General features: G+C 36.6%; 1 protein-coding gene across 3 annotated transcripts in view; it reads right to left on the reverse strand.

The window, feature by feature from the left end:
* The window catches only part of P3H2 (prolyl 3-hydroxylase 2), a 154600-nt gene that overhangs the window by 20219 nt on the left and 109562 nt on the right, over positions 1-24819 (reverse strand). For all 3 annotated transcript variants that reach the window (XM_057737884.1, XM_057737885.1, XM_057737887.1), the window contains exons 2-8: positions 14637-14789; positions 13052-13241; positions 6225-6356; positions 4463-4605; positions 4075-4164; positions 2012-2052; positions 143-237 (exon numbers count right to left, since the gene is read on the reverse strand). In XM_057737884.1, the coding sequence (XP_057593867.1) occupies positions 143-237; positions 2012-2052; positions 4075-4164; positions 4463-4605; positions 6225-6356; positions 13052-13241; positions 14637-14789 (844 nt within the window). The remainder of the gene's footprint in view (positions 1-142; positions 238-2011; positions 2053-4074; positions 4165-4462; positions 4606-6224; positions 6357-13051; positions 13242-14636; positions 14790-24819) is intronic.

The raw sequence follows: 24819 nt of genomic DNA on the forward strand, positions 1-24819 counted from the left end.
CAGAATTTTATGAACTGGAGTAGTTTAGTCCCATTCTTTATTTTTCAGTGAAAATGGGTTCTGCCCTGGTCTGGGTAAGAACTGGCCAAGTCCCAGCCTCTCCTTGCCCTCCTTCCAAGAGTAAAAGTGCAGCAAGACTTACCCTCTCTTAGGTCTCGGTCTATCTTGGGTGATGACTTTTTCCCCATTGACAATCCACGAACTTCTGCCCCCTCTACATTCACTCCTGAAGGGATCCTGCCCATTCAAAAAAAAAAAAAAAAAAAGTTTAAATAGCAATATTCCATTAAATAAAGATGTTCAAAGGCAAAGGATACCTTACTCAGGTAGTCTATGGCTTCATATTGTATATTTTTGTTCTACACAAGTCCACCTCTTTCAAGAAGAAATTAGACATCGTTACCTCCTTGAAGTCCTTCTCTGTTTCCCCAATGAGTGTGCTCTATTTCACTTCTCTAAATCTTCTTAGCAATCTTTATTACAGTTCACTGTATCCATAATGTAACCCCCTCAGGATTAGACTTTGAGTACCAACAAGGAGGAAAAAATAATTGTGTGCATGTTTACAATGCTCAGAGTGTTGTATTATATGTCTTGAATAGAGAGTGCATCACTGAAAGATGGTCGAATTGAAATAAATCACGTCTGAGTACAGTAGTTCTTGACTATTTCAAGAAAGAAGACATAAGTTTGTGTCAAACTTTGCAAACACGTACGATACCATGATGCCCTTTGAATACACACAAGTTGAGAAAATCCAAATATGCATATACATTCTTGGATCTCTTGTAATAATTTGAGGCCACTCAGGGGTTGAGACCTTGAAGCTCAGTGAAAGACCACAAGATTTTGAATAAGAAGATCTAGATCTGCCAGTCCTTCATGGTGAGACACTGAGTCCTTTGCCTTGTCAGCGCTTCAGTTTCTGATTTTGATAATAGCCAGGACCTCATGATCTCGTGGACTAAGAATGCCGCCTGCCATATCAGTAAACAAAGGATATTGAGGCCATCAAGCCATCAGCTTCTACAGCCACCCCTGTTGGTAAGCCCTGAAGGAACTGAGGATGGAAACAGGATTCCCACCATCAAGCAGTCAGCCACTGCAGCCTTCCTACAACAGTGCACCCTTGGGGGACTCAGGATGGGAAAACAAAGGGTGCTGGCCCCAGATAGCTGAAGTGCACATCAAAGGAATGATTTCAATAACACAGGCTCTTGCATCTTCCCATACATATCAAAGTGCTAAATTAAGTTGAGATGTCTGGTTTTCGTTAATTAACAGTAATCTTTTGATGTTCTGACTACGTGGTCTTTGTTACAAAACTCCAATGTCTCCTGGCTCCTCCCTTACCTCTTTGGAGCAGTCCCTCAGAGCGATCTGAGAGTCTGTCTCCTGGCTGGAGGTCCTCAGGAAATCCGCTGAATAAACCATAACTCTCAACTTTTAGAGTGCATTTTCTTTCAGTTGACAATCTCAAACAGGTAACTCCAACATTCTATGACTCCTTAAACCGCTTGGAACATGTAAATTGACTTCTGACATCTATCATTTTAAAAAATGAGTTTTCTTCATTTCTGATTGAACTTATGACACTTAATATTGTAGTTTGCAGTAAAACTTTCCAAGCCTGAGGCTTTCAAATAAATGCAGTAAGAAAATTCAGCATTAAAAAGATAATTTCATTGTTTTTTCCCTACTAATAACTCAAAAACAGCATCCAACTTTCTCTGATTTAGAGTCACAGAACATTTAGCTGTCAGAGATCACCTGATTCAATCCCTTCATGTGAGAAAAAAACAGGAGACCCAGAGAGGAAGATAAATTATTTAAGGTCCTTCAGAAATAAGAGGAAGAGCTGGGACCAGAATGCAGAACTCCTAACTCCCAGTTCAGAGCCCTTTTGATTACATCCTTTTGCTTATTTCACAGAGCCCGAGTTCTTTATAACAAATATGATTCTAAGTATTTCTTCTCATTACAAATAAACATTCTACCATAGAGAACTTACCGATTCTCATCCTGTCGTCCTCCATATCGAATCCAATAATTCTGTTTTTTAAATTAAAAAAAAAAAAACTCAACAGTTTTGTCACTAAAATTCCACGTATAGAAATAAGATAAAATAAAACACTCTAAACACCTAAAATATTAGAAAACTTGCTATTGTATAAAACTATAATATAGTATTTATTTTTAAATTTTAATAAAAGCGAAGTCTAAGGTTGTTGCAATTTTGGCAAAGACAAAATGGATTAAAAAAAAGCAGCATGAGACTTCCCTCGTGGGGCAGTGGTTAAGAATCCACCTGCCAGTGCAGGGGACACGGGTTCGAGCCCTGGTCTGGGAAGACCCCATGTGCCACGGAACAACTAAGCCCCGTGTGCCACAACTACTGAGCCTGCACGCCACAACTACTGAGCCCACATGCCGCAACTACTGAAGCCCACGTGCCTAGAGCCCATGCTCCACAAGAGAAGCCACTGCAATGAGAAGCCCGCACACAGCAACAAAGAGTAGTAGCCTCTGCTCACCACAGCTAGAGAAAGCCTGCACGCAGCAACGAAGACCCAATGCAGCCAAAAATAAAATAATTAATTAATTAATTTTTTAAAAATACAGCATGAAATTAGCCTGGGCATTCATCATTTTGTCCAAGAAAGTGATCTAGAATTTGGTGGCAGGAAGACACTTAGAAGATCATTAAGTATAAGTCCTTTCCCTTTTATAAATAAAACAAATAAACACAAAAAAGTACAGTTTGATTAATCACCTGTAAAAGATCATAAAGTAAGTGAATTTTTCCTAAGGTCATTTGGGATAACATAACTTTCAAAGATAGTAAGATTGGATATAAACATATTAGAAACGTTACACTAGAAATGTACATTAAAATTATTCTGATTTTAAAAATGTGCCAATGAAAATATAATATGACTAAGAAAGGGATGAAAAACGTGTTACAAATAGGATGTATTAAAAATAGTGCTTTTTATATTAACTATTAACATGTACAATATATAAAGAACTTACATAGCAACCAACAGATAAATGAACAGAATACACGGCCAGGTAATTCAAATGAGAGGAAAAATATTTAATAATAATTTGTGAAAAGTTGATTTTTGCTGGTCATCAAAGACATACAAATTAAAACAACAGTGATGCACCATTTTGTACATAATATATTAGGAATATGAATGCTTTAAGACGTTATGTCTCATTGCTGAGATGTTCATGGTAAATTGTATCATACATTTTATGCATTGCCAGGAGTAATGAAGATACCAGAAAACTCTCTTAGAAAAACAATTTCAAATACTTTAAACCTTCTCATATCCACAGATGGCAGAGTTATCCCACTTCTGGGAATTTATTCTATGGATATAGTTCAGTAGAACGAAAAATGCTTAATGTATTCATTTGGGCACGAAAAAAAAAAAGGAACCAAATAAATCAAATGTTCAGCAGCAGGAAAAGAATTAATTTATTGATTATACATGAACTATAGATGTAGCCAAAAGCAATTTTGAAAGCTGTAAAGATATAGAAATTGCTTATGCTATCTTAAATAAAGATCAGAACAGAAATCTATCTAGGCTGCGGTACTAGTTCTACAAAAAGGGTATCTTCATATGTATAATGTTTAAAAGACAACATGGACAAGTGGGAAAATGTCAACATGATGGGTAGTACAATTGTGATTGATTTTGTTCTTTTGAAGTCTTTTTAATGTTTAAAATGTTTAAGAGAATTGTTTAAAAGAAAATACAAAATGCTGTATACAGAAATTATGAAATTAAACAATCCTGAGACAAATGCATGATGTACAAAATACTTCTTTCCCATCCAAATATATGTGCCTTTCACTTTGGCACTAAGGGACACGGAAATCTATTAAAGTTTTTTACTGTTCATCACATATACAGAGTAAACACCCCTTCCCCCCAGCTTTGTTGAGGAAGGCAGGGGATTAGAATCTTCAACAAAGGAGGGTGGGGAACAAAATTGCAAGTAAGAAGTCCACTGAATAGTTCCTTTAAAGACCTTTTCCTCTCTCCTCTTTGCTCTTACCGGCTCAGTGTATGAAAATCCCAGGCCCTCTGCAGCTGATTTTATTAGTTCTGATTCTAGTTTATGACGCTTTACAAACATTGCCAAATCCTACAGAAAAAAAAGAAAATGTATGTTTAAATAACAGTTGAGATATGACTAATGTTCAAGTGAAATATTTTTCTTTAGACAGAAACAAATGTGCTAAAAAGTATCTCCATAGATTTTCACAAGCTAGCACATATGTGAAAAACGCGCTTTTAGCATTAACAATTAACATGGGAAAGAACTGAGTTCTAGAACCTTTACTAAATTGCTAGCTATCTTTAAGAGAAGTGTTATATTTTTGCCAACTCTCCCCAGAGCACCAAGCACAATGAAGGGTTTCTTCTCAGAACACGGGTCTCACCTCTCTGGCCTCGATAGATGCTGGGTCAGTGCTGTCATCCAACAGACTCTCATAGTAATCCGCATTGTCTAGGACATCCTCATCATCCGGATGGAGTAGAAGATAGGCCTTGGCACACTCCAAGGCTTTCACATATTCACCAACTGAAAAACCCAGGAGTTGCAGCATTAGAGTCAGCCTAGATTGGTCTACAAAGTTTTTAAGAGATACATCAACATGTCTGTAAGAGTCAGAATGAAATGATCAATAAGAGGGAAGATGCCACCTGTTGTATAGCAAAGGGAACTCTACTCAATACTCTGTAATAACCTATAGGAAAAGGATCTGAAAAAGAATAGATACATGTATATGTATAATTGAACCACTTTGCTGTACACCTGAAACTAACACAACATTGTCAATCAACTATACTCCAATATAAAGTAAAAATTTAAAAAAAAGAGGGAATATGCCATGAGGCTGAGTAGAAGAAGCAGAAATAGTTTCAGATAAAAGGGCAGGATTTCAGGTATTCCAAAGGTACTGACTTCGGTCTGCTATGCTGATCGATGTCTTCAACAAATTATCAAAAGCCTCCACCCGAAGATGTTTGCTGGCAGCTTACATTATTTAATACAGAGTAGAATTTTTGAAGTTAATTCTTAATTTTGTACTGAATTTGAAAATATGATATCTAAGACCAATTTCAGCAATCCAAATTCTATTAATTGCTTTTAAACATAAGATGCTCACTCTCTCTTTCTCGAGGAGATAAATGGAAATTAAAACTTCATTGAAATATCAATTTCCACTTAATGATTTGGGAATATTTAAAATTCCATAATATATTCTGTTGCTGTGCAATGAAAAATGTACTCCACGTGGAGAAAAACTCGGCAACATCTGTCAAAGTTACAAACAAACCATTTGATGCTGCAATTTTATTTCTAGAAATTTATCCTATAGATATTTATATGCAAATGTGCATGACACATAAAATAGTATTCACTTGATCATTGCTTATAACAGTAAAATATTACAAACAACACAATGCTCATCAGTAAGGAGACACACTAAATAAATTATAGTATGATGATATCCAGATAGAAAGAAAAATTAATGAGGAAGATCTTTATGTACTGAAACAACTAGATTGAACTATATAAAACCAGCAAAATTTGACCATTTTTGACCAAGCAAAAGACAATTTCATAGGTCCAACCTACTAAAACAAATCTGAGATGTATTATTAAGTGAAGAAAACAATGTAAAAAACAGTGTAAATAATGTGCTATCTTCTATGCATATGAGGATAAAATAAGTGAGAGACAATGTGTGTGTGTCTGTGTGTGTGTATTCGTGTATGTGTGTGTTGTTGTTTCTGTATAAAATTTTGGAAGGGTAAATAAGAAACTGTGGATTGTAGGGCATGAAATTGGGTTGTGGGGAAAAGAAAGAGAGAGAGGCTTTTAAATATTTAGTCTATAAACTTGTGAGTATATTATCTTTTAAAATTAAGTTGAAAAATTAAATTTTAAAATCACATAAAATATCAGTCCAGTGTAACTTTCAGGGCATTGTCACAACATTTGCCCACTTGTGGTTTCACCATCTGCTCTTGTTCTGAGCGATAGTGATACGAGGTGAGAGAGAAAATGCATACACCCCCACTGCTTGATTGTAACTGAGGAAGGCAGCGGACTAAACTCAGGAAAATTCAGTGTCTGTTACGATGAGCCCCACCCCTTCTCCCAAAAGTCTTCACAGATAATCCACGCTTTACCTTGATAGTAGGCAAACTGTAGGTAGTCATAATGCAGGGGAAGAAAGTTCTCGATTGGGGACAGGCGGCCAGGGCGGGTGGCAAGTTCCCTCACGCACTCATGCTGACAAACCAGAACCTGCACATAGTGATCTGGAAAACAAGAATCAAGAAGTGGGTTCCTCTCATCTGCTCAATGTCCAGACGTCAAAGTGAGGACCACGGCTGCACAGGGCATTCCGCACCTCACCATACACTCTGAGAGCAATGCCATTTTTATCCTCACTTACGACCAGAAGTCCTTTTCACAAGGAAAGGAAGTAACTTGCCAAGGCTTCCTAACCAGTGATCACTAGACTGATCACTAGTAGATTCTACATGTATAGCACTCTTTCCTTCCGTGTACCCTTTTTCTACATCTCCTGAAAGTGACATAGGCCATCTCATCCCACCCATGCGCAGCTGAGTAGATTACTTTCTTATTTAACAACTTCAAGGTCTTTCTTTGGATTTTAGATGGCCTGAAGTGTCATGGAGTCAGGATGCGAAGTTCAGATCCTGGTTATGTTAAAGGACCAGTTGAGAGAAGGGAACTGCCATGTACGTGGGGAGTTCACACAGAGAACTGAAGCCACGATGCTCTTTTTCCTTGTTAATGTTTTCCAGCAACTTTTACTAAAGGGGAAATAAAAACAACATTCCATTGCATCTATTGGTCAGGAGATTACAAATTAGTCTATCATCGGGACATTATAAATCCTAATACTATAGGGACTGGTAAAATAGGAGAAGAATAAAAGCTAAAGAATCTAAAGAAGCATTTTGCCTCTTTTTCTTTTTTCCCCTGTCTTTGTTCCCATTCTTCTCACTTGCAAACAGGCGAGGATCCTGACGTGCAAGGGTTTTCATGTTCCTTTTAGCTCTGGGTTCTATTTCATCCGAGCCTGAGCTGAGGAAACAGAAGTGGCTAATGTCCCAGAAAGAAAACCCTTCTTACACTTTGCCCTGACTGATTTTTACAATGAGGATAGAGGCAGTCTTTTCCATTAAGAGAATAGTCCATTCATGCTTGTGCAGAACAAGTTCTCTTGAGAATAATGATTAAAAACCACCCAACTTCATGACTGTACAGTCTAATCCACAACAACTGCCCCTTTCAAAAGACTTTCTACTAGGCAGAGTTTGGCTTGTATCTGGATGACCTTGAAGAGGGATCCCAAAACACAACAGGAAGAAAATACATGGTTTCTGGTGTGTAGGGAAATGTGCCAGTTTTCTTAAAACCTGGTTAACCCAATCCAATATAGTACAGCTAATAGGATCACTATCACCCATCGGTTCTTAATTCCAGTTGGAAGACATGAGGAGAAGAAGAGGTTCTGTTTATTTGATTAGCATGTTAGAAATAAACAGCTAGCTATTTTATTTCTTAAGAAAACAACAAACAACTCAATTGTTTCTCCTAGTTTTGCTGTCTTTTGCTTTCCTCTTTACCTTTTAATAGGCACTCTTAATTTCAAATGACAAGCAAAAGGAAAAGGTGGGAAACACACCCAATAGGGACCCACAATGTGAATGAGAGTATTTTTCCAAGTAAGATATAAATAGCAGCAAAGTAAGAGTGACAAAATGATATCCTTTAGGGCTTCAGTGAGCATGGCTAGTAATAAATAACTGCATTCAGAAGCCATTTGTAGTTTTCTCCAATTTGTAATGGTCTTCTAACTCTAAAATTCAAAAATTTTGGCTTTCTAAATACATTCCGTATTTGAAAAGCCAGTTTTACTCCTAAATGAGGATAGTTTTGAACCAGACAGGCGTTTACATAGTTAGAATTCTGATATCCCTTTTTATTAGTTGTATTCCTTGCCTCCTTTCTTTATCAGATGTTATTGTGAAATTAATATATTTTAACACATTTGCACTCCAAAACACTTGCATGGGAATACCTTTTTTTTTTTTGGACATACAGTAAACTGCATATATTTAAAGTGTACAGTTTGATATATTTTTTCTTATTAGTCCCAATTCATCCCACCCCAACCCCTCCAGCTTTCCCCACTTGGGGTCCATATGTTTTTTCTCTCCATCTGCATCTCTGTCTCTGCCTTGCAAACTGGTTCATCTGTACCATTTTTCTATATTTCACATATATGTGTTAATATACGATATTTGTTTTTCACTTTCTGACTTACTTCACTCTGTATGACAGTCCCTAGGTCCATCCATGTCTCTACAAATGTTCCAGTTTTGCTCCTTTTTACAGCTGAGTAATATTCCATTGTATATATGTACCACATCTTCTTTATTCGTTCATCTGTTGATGGACATTTAGGTTGCTTCCATGTCCTGTCTATTGTAAAAAGTGCTGCAATGAACACTGGAGTGCACGTGTCTTCTTGAATTATGGTGTTCTCTGGGTATATGCCCAGTAGTGGGATTGCTGGGTCATACGGTAACTCTATTTTTAGTTTTTGAAGGAACCTCCATACTGTTCTCCATAGTGGCTGTATCAATTTACATTCCTAACAACAGTGCAAGGGGGTTCCCTTTTCTCCACACCCTCGCCAGCATTTACTATTTGTAGAGTTTCTGATGATGCCCATTCTAACTGGTGTGAGGTGATACCTCATTGTAGTTTTTTTTTTTTTTTTTTTAACCTGGAAACGATTTATTATTAACTAATTAAGCCCTAAATCCATGAAGAAAAAGCACCGAAAACACTCAAGGTCAAAATGAAACAACAGTGACATAAGCACATGTATACCTTGACAAATCAAGAGCTCCTGGTAAAATTCCTGATACTCAAGAGAGATTTAAAAATAAATGCCCTGTTAATTTCAATATTGCCTGTTAGCAGATCTCAACTGATCCTTAGATGATAAGTCATTGTAGTTTTGATTTGCATTTCTCTAATAATGAGTGATGTTGAGCAGCTTTTCATGTGCCTCTTGGCCATCCGTATGTCTTCTTTGGAGAAATGCCTATTTAGGTCTTCTGCCTATTTTTTGATTGGGTGTTTTTTTTTTTTTTTTTTTTTGATATTGAGCTGCATGAACTGTTTATATATTTTGGAGACTAATCCTTTGTCTGTTGATTCGTTTACAAATATTTTCTCCCTTTCTGAGGGTTGTCTTTTCGTCTTGCTTATACTTTCCTTTGCTGTGCAGAAGCTTTTAAGTTTCATTAGGTCCCACTTATTTATTTTTGTTTTTATTTCCATCACTCTAGGAGGTGGGTCCAAAAAGATCTTGCTGCGATTTATATCAAAGAGTGTTGTTCCTATGTTTTCATCTAAGAGTTTTATAGCATCTGGCCTTCCATTTAGGTCTTTCATCCATTTTGAGTTTATTTTTGTGTATGGTGTTAGGGAGTGTTCCAATTTCACTCTTTTACGTGTAGCTGTCCAGTTTTCCCAGCACCACTTATTGAAGAGGCTGTCTTTTCTCCATTGTTGCATGGGGATATTTTTAATGATTTCCATCTCATAATAAATTGGATATGCTTCAAATTCCTGAGAAGACTTACCATCTTTCTGTAACATATAATATTTGATTGAACTTGAGGGACTTTGACTTTTTTTTTATCACTTTTCTTTATTGGAAGTGGGGTGATGGTGGTGGTAGCTGTGTTCATTATTAAGAGTGTGGGTTAGGCGATTTCTGTTCTTTTCCAGCAACCTACGGGCTGTGATAACCTCAGAAAATCATGAAATGTTAATCTGTGGGAATTTGTCAGTCAATTTTTCTTAAGCCAGATCTAGCACATTTGCCAAAGCTGTTCAGTGGCCACTGATAGAGGTAGGTGCAGAGATGAAAGTGGGCATGAACGCAGGGCATCTATCCTTAAAAAACCACAAGATAGTAAACCATAGCACAGGAAAAGCCTGCCCACGCTCAAAGAAAGGATTAAGTTAAAGAAATACTCAGCAATTGAAAATGTGAAGCACATATAGAAATGACATTCAAGTGAGCACTGCTCACAAAAATGCAGGTAAATGGCTCTGGCAGAGGCCCAACAGCGTAAAACCTTTTGGGAAAAAATCCCCAATAATTCTGTCCCGATATTAACTGAACTGAGCTGATTTTGGGTAACTGAATGTGTAGCAAATAAGTCACTTGACAAATGATATATTTACAATAGCCAAGATATGGATGCAACCTAAGTGCCCATCAACAGATAAATGGGTAAAAAAGACGTTATACACACACACACACACACACACACACAGGTATATTATTCAGCCATATAAAAGAATAAAAAAATCTTGCTACTTGTAGCAACATGGATGGACCTAGAAGGTATAATGCTAATAAGTCAGATAGAGAAAGATAAATACTACATGGTTTCAGTTACATGGCCAATCTAAAAACAAAACAAAATAAATGAGCAAATATAACAAAACAGAAGCAGAGTTATAGATACAGGGAACCAACAGGCCAGAGGGCAAGGGGATCGGGGAAGAGAAAAGCACATGAGGGAGCTTAAGCTGTACAAACTTCCAGCTGCCAAATAAATGCGTCATGGGTATGAAATGTACAGGGTGGGGGATGTAGTTAATAACACTGTAATAACTTTGTATAGTGACATATGGTAACTAGACTTACTGCGGTAATTAGTTTGAAATGTATAGTGACAGACATTTCTAAAATGTAAAAGAAGGCTAAAAATAGGCACATTGACTTTCAGTTTACTTCCTAGTCTAAATTTTGATAGATGTTTCCTAACTATCCCTCTAAAAGACCTCAACAGTTTAAGACTTATATTTTCCCAACTACAGAGTATTATTAACCCTTTTAACCTCTGCAATGTGATTGATAAGATGTGTCATCGCCTTCCTTCCTTCTCTCATCCCTCCTGTCTTTACTTCCTTCCACCTGTTAATTGAAGAAATAATCACTAAGCACCTGCTATTTGCCAGTCACTATAAGTAGGCCCTGAGGATTAATCACTTAAGATAGGGCAATAGCTAAGCGATAGAATGCAACAACATTTTCAAGGTCTGTAATTGGAAATGAGCATGGCATGTCCTAGGAATTAAAAGAAGTACAGTGGGAATGGATTAAAGAGATAGAAAAAGAGAGGATAAAATTAAACACTAGTTCGCAGTCATGAAAGTCCTTGTTAAAGGGTTTCGGTTTTATTTCAAGTGCAACGGAAGCTAGTGAGGGTGGCAGAGGGTGAGTGAGCACATCTGTGAGCAGACTTTCCATTTTTTGGAAAACTGTTCTGTCTGCCTACAGAGTAAAACCTGATCAGAACATGAGGACCAGCAAGGAGACGATCACAGTGAATTAGTTAAAAAATAGTGTTGATTTGAACCAGGGTGGTAGCAAAAGGAACGGAGGGAACCAGAAAATCTCAAATGCTATTAGGAAGTAGCATGTATCAAAGTTTGGTAACAAGTCGGAGAGGGATAGGAATTGAAGGAAATGTTGGATTGAAAGATAACTTCTAGGGATTTGGCTTGAGCTACTAGGTGAGTGCTGTTTTTTATGAAGACAGAAAACATTGGAAGTTGGGGAAGGCAAACTGACTTCATTAATCTGCATTTCTATGAGTATATGAGAAGTTGAACATTGTTTTTCATGTTTTTATAACTTGGAATACAACATGCACTCAACAAATATATGTTAAACATTTATCTTTGAATAAATAACCTTTGCCCATTTTTCAACTGTGTAGATCTTCAAAGTATGGGCTCTAGAGTGGGAAAACACTAGGTTTGATTCCCAGCTTCACCTTAATCCCATTACTTAACCTTTCTGAGGTCTAAATTTCTCATTTAAAAGGGGAGAAGAGGGCGAATAACAATACCTTCGAGGAGCTGTTTATAGGGTGAAAAGAGAGATAACTATGTAAAATGCTCTGTAGATTCTAACTGCTAAATAAATCTTGCTTATTTTTATTACTACCAATAAATAAGAAATAAATTACCACTACTACTAATAATTCACAGGCTCTGTTTAAATATTAATGATAGTAACTGTTTTCCTGAAACAACTTTTGCAACTTTTTCCACTTGCCATTATAAATCAATTTGATTTATAGTATCTTTTATATTTATAAATCTTATGTAAAATCTTTTTAAAAAAATTTCTTGTCTTTCGCCATGCTAAGAGCTTTCCTATTGTTATACATTCTCTTGCATTTTCTTCTAACAGTTCTATTTTTTACACACATTATTCATATAATAGAATTTATTTTGTGTATTTTTTCATAAGCAGCTGAGAACTCACTTCCCACCATAAATGGTTAACTTATCAACCTCCCCAATTAATATATAATGCACTTTACCTACTATTTTAAAATGTCACTTTGTGATATATTAAATTCCCATATGTAATAAAATATACATGTAAGTAACTGAAAAAGACTCTACAGAGATATTCACTACTACATTGTTAATCATAATGAAAAATGGAAACTTCCTTAATATTCATCAGTAAAGGACTGGTCAAATAAATTACGCTTTCCCCATGTAATACAATAAGGTAGATCTACACGTACTTACATGAGATGTCCACAATATATTGTTGTGTAAAATAAAACAAAAACAAAATGTATACTGAAAATCAGTATATATAGTATTGTCTTATATTTATAAATGAAATAATTATAAATAAATACATAAATATTTACGTATGCATCTGAAAAAGCTTAGGGGCATAGTCACCAAAATTTAAACTAGGAAAAGTAATCCACGGGAGACAGGATGGGATACGTATATGAGAATCTTTTTACAATTATAGTTTTCACAATATATACTTCTACATTATTGGAAGAGTTTTACAGATGGCATGTAGTATTTCTATAATCAGGAAATCAAGGGAAAAAATAAACTTTACCTGCAATGGCTTCATAGAGACCAGCTTTATACCCTACGTACTCATATTCCTCAAATCTCTGGGGCCCCTCACACAGGGCTCTGCACTCCATATCTTCATTGAAATATTCTCTTAAAGCTTGTTCAAAGTACTTGATAGCTAGTTCAAAATCATCTGCCTCATAATGTTTAACTCCTGCACTGTAACTCTCCTGTAAAGAAACAGAAAAAAATGTTTTTTCAAAGAGCACCCAAGGGGCACCTGAATGGTAGAATGCAGGCAGACTCTGGATCACGGAGGTAGGTGGGGTGTGGGACTCTTGCACTGTGGAAGATAAAGAAGAGTCACACTGGAAGATAAAGGGTAACTTCCCTGGCTTCAACTAATTGCAAATAAGAAGGGACTGACTGAGCAAGCCTGCTGCTGTGGCATCAGTCCATTTCATTTTCTTCCTGAGCTCATTCAAGACTGTATTTTCTAACCCTTTTGAAAGTAGGTAGGGCCATGCAACAAACTGCAGGTAGACTGACATGGGTGGACGTAACAGTAATTTCTAGGCCTAGTTCAACTTTTTTTGTGCGTATACTGCAATTTTATTTCAAATGCATAAATGAAGTTAGCATGTAGGAAATTTAAATGAAACAGTACGGTTAGAATAGCAGAAAACCAAAAAACCTAAAAAGTACATGAGAATTTGACATTCATTAGTGTTTCATCTTCAGTTTTGATTGACACTTGATGCCTGCATATTTTGAAACACACTTTGAGATTATGATGACTATTTGGGAGAGATTTTAGCACCAGCACTAAGATTTGTACATTCAGTTGGTTTGCAATTGACTTGTTAGCCATTTACATAGTGTATAGTGCAGATTCGTCACAGGTCAGATCACTGTGTTGAAGGGAAGAAGTACCTTCCTGTAATTAGAAAGGATCCCCTAGACTGCACTCAGCTTAAGACATCCAATGTATAAGAGTGCAAAAACCATCACAGTGAGGTGGCTCCAAGGTACACATTTCAATTTTTTTTTTAAAAAGAAAGGAAAAAAGACTTTCATCTAAAATCTTCGTCTCTTAGCCTTTTCTTCAATCCTCTTGGAAACCACACATTGAGAATGGTGATGTCTCTAACTGAAAAAGCCCTTTCAACACATTGTGAATTTCAAGTAAGATTTCATTTAAAGGAATAATTATGTAGCTTTAAAAAATCAAAATTTGAGAAGTACAGGTACCCTGGAAATAACCACTGGCCTGGTTGCTGGGAAACCACAGCGTGACCCTGAGCACGTCACATAGGCTTCAACCCTAGCAGGTAACATTAAAGTGCTGGAGCGGGTGCAGAGGCTCAGAGAGTGTCACAGACATTTACATCACAACTTATTGTTCACAATATCATACTGATTTTCTAAGTTCATTTTCTTCTTCTTTCAATTTTTTCAACCCTGAATTACAATACTTCATCTTGGGAACTCAAAGTATAAAAATGATACTGTATTGGACATTGGGAACCAATGTGATATATCCACTCATAGGAATTTGCTTTGAGACCTTTGAAACTTAGGAGCACTTAGCTCCTCATGGTTAGGGCAGGGTCCCCAAAGCTCACCAGGTGTGGTTTGGCTTCCCGATCTACCAGCTGGAGGTCTTCGACGCCCGCCATCGTTCTGTAATTCTCAATGTTCTGCTGCATTTCCATGTGTTCGGGGTTGGCCATGAAAAATGTGTGTGCTGCTTCCACTGCCTTTTCCAGCTGGTTAAGCTATAAAGAGAGAGAGAGAAAAAAAGGAGCAAATGAAGGTAAATATTTCTAAACCGAGTTCAGTACCAGTCCTAGCTCTCACAGACTGAAAGTGTCAGGGCTGGGTTCTAGCTCACATTCACTCTACCCAGCCTCCATGCTAAAGGAAAGGAGGTTAATAAACAGTGCTCCTAAAATGGGTCTTTTGGCTTTAGTGAAAATGGATAAATGTGCTTTGTTCCAAATTCGTTTTCTTTTCCCTCTTTTCTAACTCATCTGTGTTTTCTGGGAAATTGAATCTACATGCTCCTGTTTGTTTTATGATTGATCAAACTTAAAAGCTGCCAATGCTGTGCACTTCTAATTCACATTTTCAACATTTCTGTCTTTTCTTTTCCTTTCCTTTTGCTCCTTTTGCCTTTAATCCTGACAATGGAAGAATAATCAAACTGTGACTTGCTGAAGGATGAGATTGGGGATACCTCCCATTCCTCCAAATTTGTTATCAAGCTTTAGAATGTGAACAACACAAAGTTAAAAGGAATAATTATTCCAATCCACAAGAGATGCTAATTATAGCACACAAAATGTTCTACCACATTCCTTTGATTGAGAAATTGATTCCAAATTTACAAGTTGAATTCTCATTAATACAAAAGGATTTTTAAAAAACTACAAAGACACACTATAAATCTCCTCTTAAACCACTTAATATGCTGCTCTCCATATAAACATGCAATGATGCATTTTTTGGTAACAAAATGGAATTAAATTTACTTGATTTAATACATTTTCCCCTATGCTTTATTCATGGAGAATGACTATAGGCAGAACCTTTTGCCTTATTTCAGAAATGTGAATATTCACACTAGCACTAGTCATTTTCATAGTGAAATCCAAATTAAGTTTGGTCTATTTTGAAGTATGAAGAAATGAAACTCACTGTCACTGAACAGGTAAATATAAAATCACGGAAGGCATATAAGATTCAACTGAGTCTTTTGACAGTCTGGCTGCTCTAGTATTAGTAAGAAATAGAAAGTAGTAGTAGGTTTCTGCTTCCCCAGTCACTGCCTTCTTGTGATATACTAAGACTCTCCTCCCTTACTATAGAAAACATAAACTGCCCTGTTTTAAGATCTGACATCCCTACCTTTGTCTAATAATAGTAAAGCCTTCCCTTTTCCTTTTTAATTTGCATATTCTCAACGACTGGCCTTCCTTCCATTAAATCTTGCCTGAAATCAGCTTTCCCCACCACTTTAAACTTTGTTCTCAATGTTGTGGTTTCAGAATTATTTTTGCTGTCAAAATCACTAATTTTGGATTCCTGGTTACTTTCTTAAATCTCCTGAGTTTCTCATAGACAACACAGACAAATATGAATTGTATGGATTATGTAGATAGTGACACGTACATAGAAATAGAAGAAAAAGCATAGGTTCTAAATCAGGTGTGCGTCTACACTTACTGATCAAGGGAACCTGGAAAAAGTCATTTAAACATCTGTGTCTTGGTTCTCCATGAAGAAACCCCCACACCACCACCTACTACATAGGATTCTGGAGGGATTTAATTGTGTATAATATGTAAATGTGCTTCAGAAATCGTGTATAATATGTAAATGTGCTTCAGAAATTGCTAAAATCATAAAACAAAACAAAACAGGATACAATTTATATATGATCTATTCATTTCACGGGTGTAAATACACTCTCATTAATGCTAGGTATGTGTAGTCTACAACTCCCATAGATACATAATTTATGAGGATATAGTAGGTACTTGTGGTCAGTGGAAACTGCCTCCAGTTAAGAGTCAAACTACAAGTTGTGAACACAGCAGGTTAGCGCAGATACACTCTAGTTTTACAGCACCAGCCACTGATGTTGAAAGGACACAGATAAATTTACACATACTTTTCACTTTCTTACCTTCATGTTTTGTTCAGACTGTTCCACAGACCTAGAGATCCTTTGACATTTGGACTTTTCTTGATGAAATCTAACATATGGTATGAGGCCAAGCTTAAATTCTACCCTCTCTAAGAAATTCTTTCTCAGCCCTAAAGCTATAGTCAAGCACTGTGATATCATCGTATCCCTGTTCTTCTAGGCACTTGTCATACTCTGACACATGTGGCATCTACTTGAACATATTTGTTACTCCTCATGGAACTTTATGACTATAGGGACCACATGGCATTTATTTCTTTGTTTTCCATTTACTTTACACATAGATGATGCTATGATATGTCTAAGAAAAGAGAAAAATAAATTCTAAGAAGCAAACATTTACACACCACTAAAAAGGTATATTACATGTGAATGTGCTTCATAAGGTATAATATATTAGAAGGATGTAAGTTTAATAACAACATCTCTGAAATCATCATTCACACTGAGAGCTTCCAACACTGATTATCACTGATGAATGTGATTCAGTAGCTCTTGAAAACTGCCAACCAATGCTGATAAATTGGTTCCTCCTCTTAAATTTGACCACACTGGTTTTTTGCTTATTTGGTGCTTTCCCCCTTTATAATCCAGTATTAAACATAATACAATGCTTCCCAGCATAAATATAAAGAAGATTCCATGACTTAAGGTTAATCCATAAAACTTATTCATGAACTGGTTTTTAAATTATTGTGAACCAGTTTAGGAAACTAGAATTGGCTTCCAGAGACTATAAAACAGCCCATTATTTTAACTGGAAGCTTGATATCTTTGTACTCCATTTTTGAAATTAGATACACCCATTGGAAGTGGTAGGAAGAGTTCAGGTGAACATGTGTGTGCTACATATAAGGCTGTATTATTAGATGGAGATTATTATAAGGCCTTATAAGTACAAGGTTTCAGCTAAGGAAGGATCTACCCGCTACCCCATTGAAACAAACAAGAAGCTAACTGCCTTTAAAGGCTTCAAACTGGATTTCCTTTAAGACCATATTAAAACATACTACAGGAGAGGGTAACTCTAATGTGAGGGTAACTCTATGTATTAGAAAAGTAAACTGTAAAATAAAGAACAACTGAAGAAAGGGGAATGATTCAACAAAATGGTATGATGCTTTTAGGGGCACTTGCTGCTCTACCGAGAAATGAGAAGTAACTGGTAAGAAATGCCTTCAAGAAGCACTGGGTCATTTCATCTCAGGCTGTGAAGAACTAAGGCAAACATTTTTTTTCCTGCCAGCCATGCTGCATGGAAAAACACTGATTAAATCAACACCCTGCTGATGTTTGGAAGTTACTCAGTCCACTGGTAAGTGAATCAGATTCTACTAACACACAAATGATTTTCCATAACGAATAACAAAGGAGCATTTCAAAAATGTACATTGACTACTTAAAAACCTTCAATAGCTATCCACTGACCACAGAGGTGATTCCAGAAACTATGTACCATGACATTCAAGAAACTGCAGGATTTGGCCCCTGCCCTATTGAAATAACTTCCTCCTATTTACCACTATGCAAACATTTCCCAAGAAAGTTCTAGAAAAACTTCTAGAAGTGTTATAATTTACTATCCCCCTATGCAAGAAAACACACATAGGCCCAGTACTCTAGCCATACCAAATTCTTTATTTCACTCATTCACTTATTCAGCAAATATTTATTTTGCACTAAATCCATGCCAGGCACTGTGAAGTCGATGAGAATAGCCACATGGCCAAAACAGACCAAGACCCTGCTTTCCAGGTGCTTGCAGTCTCATCCAAGGAGAGAAGCCTCAAGTAAATAAATCACTAAAGAAAATAAGTTTAGACTGCACTAAGTGCTATGAAGAAATAAATGAGCAAACAACAGGGTAAGAGCTGGCTGGATTGGGTGAAAGCAGGACTCCTTTAGATAAATTAGTCAAGGAAGGTTTCTGCAATGGGATTTTTGAGCTGGGACTTAAATGTTGAAAAGCAAGTCATGAGCACAAGAAGAGGAAGAGGGTTCCAGGCAAAAGAAAGTCAATGGAAATGGGAAAAGGCTCGACATGTTTTAAAAGCAGAGTAGAGACTAAGGAGAGGGATTTGAGAAGTCAGAGAACAGAGCATTTGTAGGCTACAGTAAAGAGTCTGAATGTTATTCTAGGTGCCACAGGAAACCATTAAAGAATTTTAAATAGGACCTGATACATATTTTCAAATGATAATTCACACTGCTATGTGGAGAACAGATCGTTGGTAGCAGGCTGGAGAACACTGCGGTAATCCAGGTCAGAGGTGATGCTTTTACATTGCAAAATAAAAATAGGACAGCATAAGTCTGCCCTCTCTTTCCCCCCTCTCTCTTCCATTCTTTTCTCTTCCTTTCCATTTTTACCCATTCTTGCCTTAGCAATGTTTCTCAATTCAGAAGGCAGACATATAGCCCCAAAGGAAACAATTCTAAAATTTCCAGACTTATTTTAGGAAAGATATACAAGTTCCCTCTCTTCTGAATTAGCATAAATACGAAGCTCAAATATTTTGAATATGAGTTTAGAACAGCTTGTAAAACATGTGCAAGAAAGGAAAGGGACTAATTCTAAAACACATTAAAACATGTAAAGAACGCTACGTATTTTTTTTTCCAGATCTTTATTGGAGTATAATTGCTTTACAATGTTGTGCTAATTTCTGCTGTACAACGAAGTGCATCAGCTGTATGTATACAGATATCCCCATATCCCCTCCTTCTTGAGGCTCCCTCCCACCATCCCTATCCCACCCCTCTAGGTCATTACCAATCATCTAGTCGATCTCCCTATGTTATGCAGTTGTTTCCCACTAGCCATTGTATGTATGTCAATGCTACTCTCTCACTTTGTCCCAGCTTCTCCTTCCCTCTTTCTCCGTGTCCTGAAGTCTGTTCTCTACATCTGCGTCTTTATTTTTCCCCTGCCACTGAGTTCATCAGTACCATTTTTTTAGATTCCATATATATGCATTAGCATACGGTATTTGTTTTTCTGACTTACTTCACTCTGTATGACAGGCTCTAGGTTCATCCACTTCTCTACAAATAACTCAATTTCATTTCTTTTTATGGCTGAGTAATATTCCACTGTGTATATGTGCCACATCTTCTTTATCCATTCATCTGTTGATGGACATTTAGGTTGCTTCCATGTCCTGGCTATTGTAAATAGTACTGCAATGAACACTGGGGTGCATGTATCTTTTTGAATTATGGTTTTCTCAGGGTATACACCCAATAGTGGGATTTCTGGGTCATATGGTAGTTCTATTTTTAGCTTTTTAAGGAATCTCCATACTGTTTTCCATAGTGGCTGTACCAACTTACATTCCCGCCAACAGTGCAGGAGAGTTCCCTTTTCTCCACACCCTCTCCAACATTTATTGTTTCCAGGCTTTTTGATAATGGCCATTCTGACTGGTGTGAGGTGATACCTTATTGTGGTTTTGGTTTCCATTTCTCTAATAATTAGTGATGTTGAGTGTCTTCTCACGTGTTTGATGGCCATCTGTAGGTCTTCTTTGGAGAAATGTCTGTTTAGGTCTTCTGCCCATTTTTTAGATGGAGTTGTTTGTTTTTTTATATTGAACTGCATGAGCTGCTTGTATATTTTGGAGATTAATCCTTTGTCAGTTGCTTCATTTGCAAATATTTTCTCCCATTCTGAGGGTTGCCTTTTAAGCTTATTTACGGTTTCCTTTGCTGTGCAAAAACTTTTAAGTTTCATTAGGTCCCATTTGTTTATTTTTGTTTTTATTTCCATTACTCTAGGATGTGGGTCAAAAAGGACCTTGCTTTGATTTATGTCAAAGAGTGTTCTGCCTATGTTTTCCTCTAAGAGTTTTATAGTGTCTGGCCTTACATTTAGGTCTTTGATCCATTTTGAGTTTATTTTTGTGTACGGAGTTAGGGAGTGTTCTAATTTCATTCTTTTACATGTAGCTATCCAGTTTTCCCAGCACCACTTATTGAAGAGGCTGTCTTTTCTCCATTGTATTTTCTTGCCTCCTTTGTCAGAGATAAGGTGACCATATGTATGTGGGTTTATCTCTGGGCCTTCTATCCTATTCCATTGATCTATATTTCTGTTTTTGTGCCAGAACCACTGTGTCTTTTTTTTTTTTTAATTTACTTGTTATTTTTTGGGGGGTACACCAAGTTCAATCATCTGGTTTTTTTTTATTTATTTTTTATTTTTTATTTTTTTGGGGGGTACACCAGGTTCAATCATCTGTTTTTATACACATATCCCCATATTTCCTCCCTCCCTCAACTCCCCCCCCCAACCCTCCCTCGAGTCCCCCCCACCCTCCCCATTCCAGTCCTCTAAGGCATCTTCCATCCTCGAGTTGGACTCCCTTTGTTATACAACAACTTCCCACTGGCTATCTATTTAACAGTTGGTACTATATATATGTCTGTGCTACTCTCTCACTTCGTCTCAGCTTCCCATAGTGTCTTGATTATTGTAGCTCTGTAGTATAGTCTGAAGTCAGGGTGCCTGATTCCTCCAGCTCCGTTTTTCCTTCTCAAGATTGCTTTACTACTTGGGGTCTTTTGTGTTTCCATATAAATTGTATAATTTTTTGTTCTAGTTTTGTGAAAAATGCTATTGATAATTTGATAGGCATTGTTTTGAATCTGTAGATTGTTTTGGGTAGTACAGTCATTTTCACAATGTTGATACTTCCAATCTAAGATCTTGGTATATCTCTCCATCTGTTTATGTCATCTTTGATTTCTTTCATCAGTGTCTTATAATTTTCTTCATACAGGTCTTTTGCCTCCTTAGGTAGGTTTGTTCCTAGGTATTTTATTCTTTTTGTTGCAGTGGTATATGGAAGTGTTTCCTTAATTTCTCTTTCCAATTTTTCATTGTTAGTATATAGGAATGCAAGAGATTTCTGTGCATTAATTTTGTATCCTGCTACTTTACCAAATTCTTTGATTAATTCTAGCAGTTTTCTGGTAGCATCTTTAGGGTTTCGTATATATATAGTATTATGTTATCTGCAAACTGACAGTTTTGCTTCTTCTTTTACAATTTGGATTCCTTTTATTTCTTTTTCTTCTCTGCTTGCTGTGGCTAAAACTTCCAAAACTATGTTGAATAAACAGTGGTGAGAGTGGGCACCCTTGTCTTGTTCCTGATCTTAGAGGAAAAGGTTTCAGTTTTTCACCACTGAAGATGGTGTTGGCTGTGGGTTTGTCATATATGGGCTTTATTATGTTAAGGTAGGTTCCTTCTATGCCCACTTTCTGGAGTGTTTTTATCAAAAATGGTGTTGAATTTCATCAAAAACTTTTTCTGCAACTATTGAGGTGGTCATATGGTTTTATCCTTTAATTTGTTAATATAGTGTATCACATTAATTGATTTGTGTATACTGAAGAATCCTTGCATTTCTGGAATAAACCCCACCTAATCATGGTGTGTGATCCTTTTAATGTGCTGTTGGATTCTCTTTGATAGTATTTTGTTGAGTATTTTTGCATCTACATTCACCAGTGATATTGGCCTGTAATATTCTTTTTTTGTGACATCTTTGTCAGCTTTTGGTATCAAGGTGATAGTGGCCCTGTAGAATGAGTTTGGGAGTATTCCTCTCTCTGCTGTTTTTTGGAAGAGTTTGAGAAGGATAGGTATTTGCTCTTCTCTAAATGTTTGATAGAATTTGCCTGTGAAGCCATCTAGCCCTGAGCTTTTGTTTGTTGGAAGATTTTAAATCACAGTTTCAATTTCAGTGCTTGTGACTGCTCTGTTCATATTTTCTATTTCTTCCTCCTTCAGTCTTTGAAGGTTGTACTTTTCTAAGAATTTGTCCATTTCTTCCAGGTTGTCCATTTTATTGGCATATAGTTGTTTGTAGTAGTCTCTTATGATTTTTTGTATTTCTGTGGTGTCAGTTGTTACTTCTCCTTTTTCATTTCTAATTCTGTTGATTTGAGTCTTCTCCCTTCTTTTCCTGATGAGTCTGGCTAATGGTTTAACAATTTTGTTTGATAAGGTTTTTTATTTGAGATTTTTCTTGTTTCTTGAGTTATGATTGTATTGCTATGAACTTGCCTCTTAGAACTCCTTTTGCTGCATCCCATAGGTTTTGGGTCATTGTGTTTTCATTGTCATTTGTTTCTAGGTATTTTTTTATTTCCTCCTTGATTTCTTCAGTGATCTTTTGGTTATTTAGTAGCATGTTATTTAGCCTCCATATGTTTGTATTTTTTACAGTTTTTCTTTCCCTATAATTGATGTCTAGTCCCATAGTGTTGTGGTCAGAAAAGATGTTAGATATGATTTCAATTTTCTTAAATTCATTGAGGCTTGATTTATGACCCAAGATGTGATCTATCCTGGAGAATGTTCCATGTGCCCTTGAGAAGAAAGTGTATTCTGTTGTTTTCAAATGCAAAGTCCTATAAATATCAAGTCCATCTGTTCTCATTTATAAGAGCTTGTGTTTATTTAATTTGTTTGGATAATCTGTCCAATGGTGTAAGTGGGGTGTTAAAGTCCCCTACTATTATTGCATTACTGTCAATTTCCCCTTTATGGCTGTTAGCATTTGCCTTATGTATTGAGGTGCTCCTATGTTGGGTGCATAAATATTTACAATTGTTATATCTTCTTCTTGGATTGAGCCCTTTATCATTAGTTTAGTATCCTTCCTTGTCTCTTGTAATAGTCTTTATTTTAAAATCTATTTTGTCTGATATGAGTGTTGCTACCCCAGCTTTCCTTTGATTTCCATTTGCATGGAATATCTTTTTCTATCACCTCACTTTCAGTCTGTATATGTCCCTAGTTCTGAAGTGTATCTCTTGTAGATGGCATATATATGGGTCTTGATTTTGTATCCATTCAGCCAGTCTGTGTCTTTTGGTTGGGCATTTAACCCATTCACATTTAAGGTAATTATTGGTATGTATATTCCTATTACCATTTTCTTAATTGTTTTGGGTTTGTTTTGTAAGTCTTTTCCTTCTCTTGTGTTTTCTGCCTAGAGAAGTTTCTTTAGCACTTGTTGTAAAGCTGGTCTGGTGGGGCTGAATTCTCTTAGATTTTATTTGCCTGTAAAGCTTGGAATTTCTCCTTCAAATCTGAATGAGATCCTTGCTGGGTAGAGTAGTCTTGGTAGTAGGTTTTTCCCTTTCATCACTTTAAATATATCCTGCCACTCCCTTCTGGTCTGTAGAGTTTCAGCTGAAAGATCAGCTGTTAAGCTTATGAGGATTCCCTTGTATGTTATTTGTTGTTATTCCCTTGCTACTTTTAATATTTTTTCTTTGTATTAAATTTTTGATTGTTTGATTAATATGTGTCTCAGTGTGTTTCTCCTTGGGTTTATCATATACAGGACTCTCTGTGCTTCCTGGACTTGACTGACTTTTTCTTTTCCCATATTAGGGAACTTTTTGACTATAACCTCTTCAAATATTTTCTCAGACCCTTTCTTTTTCTCTTCTTCTTCTGGGACCCCTATAATTCAAATGTTGGTGCATTTAATGTTGTGCCAGAGGTCTCTGAGACTGTCCTCAACTCTTTTATTCTTTTTTCTTTATTCTGCTTTGTGGCAGTTATTTCCACCATTCTATATTCCAGGTCACTTATCTGCTCTTCTGTCTCAGTTATTCTGCTATTCATTCATTCTAGAGTATTTTTAATGTCAGTTATTGTGTCATTCATTATTGTTTGTTTGCTCTTTAGTTCTTCTAGCTCTTTGTTAAACATTTCTTTTATTTTCTCTGTCTGTGCCTCCATACTATTTCTGAGATCTTGGATCATCTTTACTATCATTACTCTGAATTCTTTTTCAGGTAGACTGCCTATCTTTTCTTCATTTGTTTGGTCTTGTGGGGTTTTACCTTGTTCCTTCATCTGTTGCATCTTTCTCTGTCTTCTCATTTTGTTTAACTTACTGTGTTTGGGAGTCTCCTTTTCTCAGGCTGCAGTGTCATAGTTCTTCTTAATTCTGTTGTCTGACCCCAATGGGGAAGTTGGTCCAGTGGCTTGTGTAGGCTTCCTGGTGGGGGGCACTGGTGCCTGTGTTCTTGTGTGTGGAGCCGGATCTTGACTTTCTAATGTGCAGGGC

Source organism: Hippopotamus amphibius, chromosome 6 (assembly GCF_030028045.1).
Source record: "Hippopotamus amphibius kiboko isolate mHipAmp2 chromosome 6, mHipAmp2.hap2, whole genome shotgun sequence".
Lineage (NCBI taxonomy): Eukaryota > Metazoa > Chordata > Mammalia > Artiodactyla > Hippopotamidae > Hippopotamus > Hippopotamus amphibius.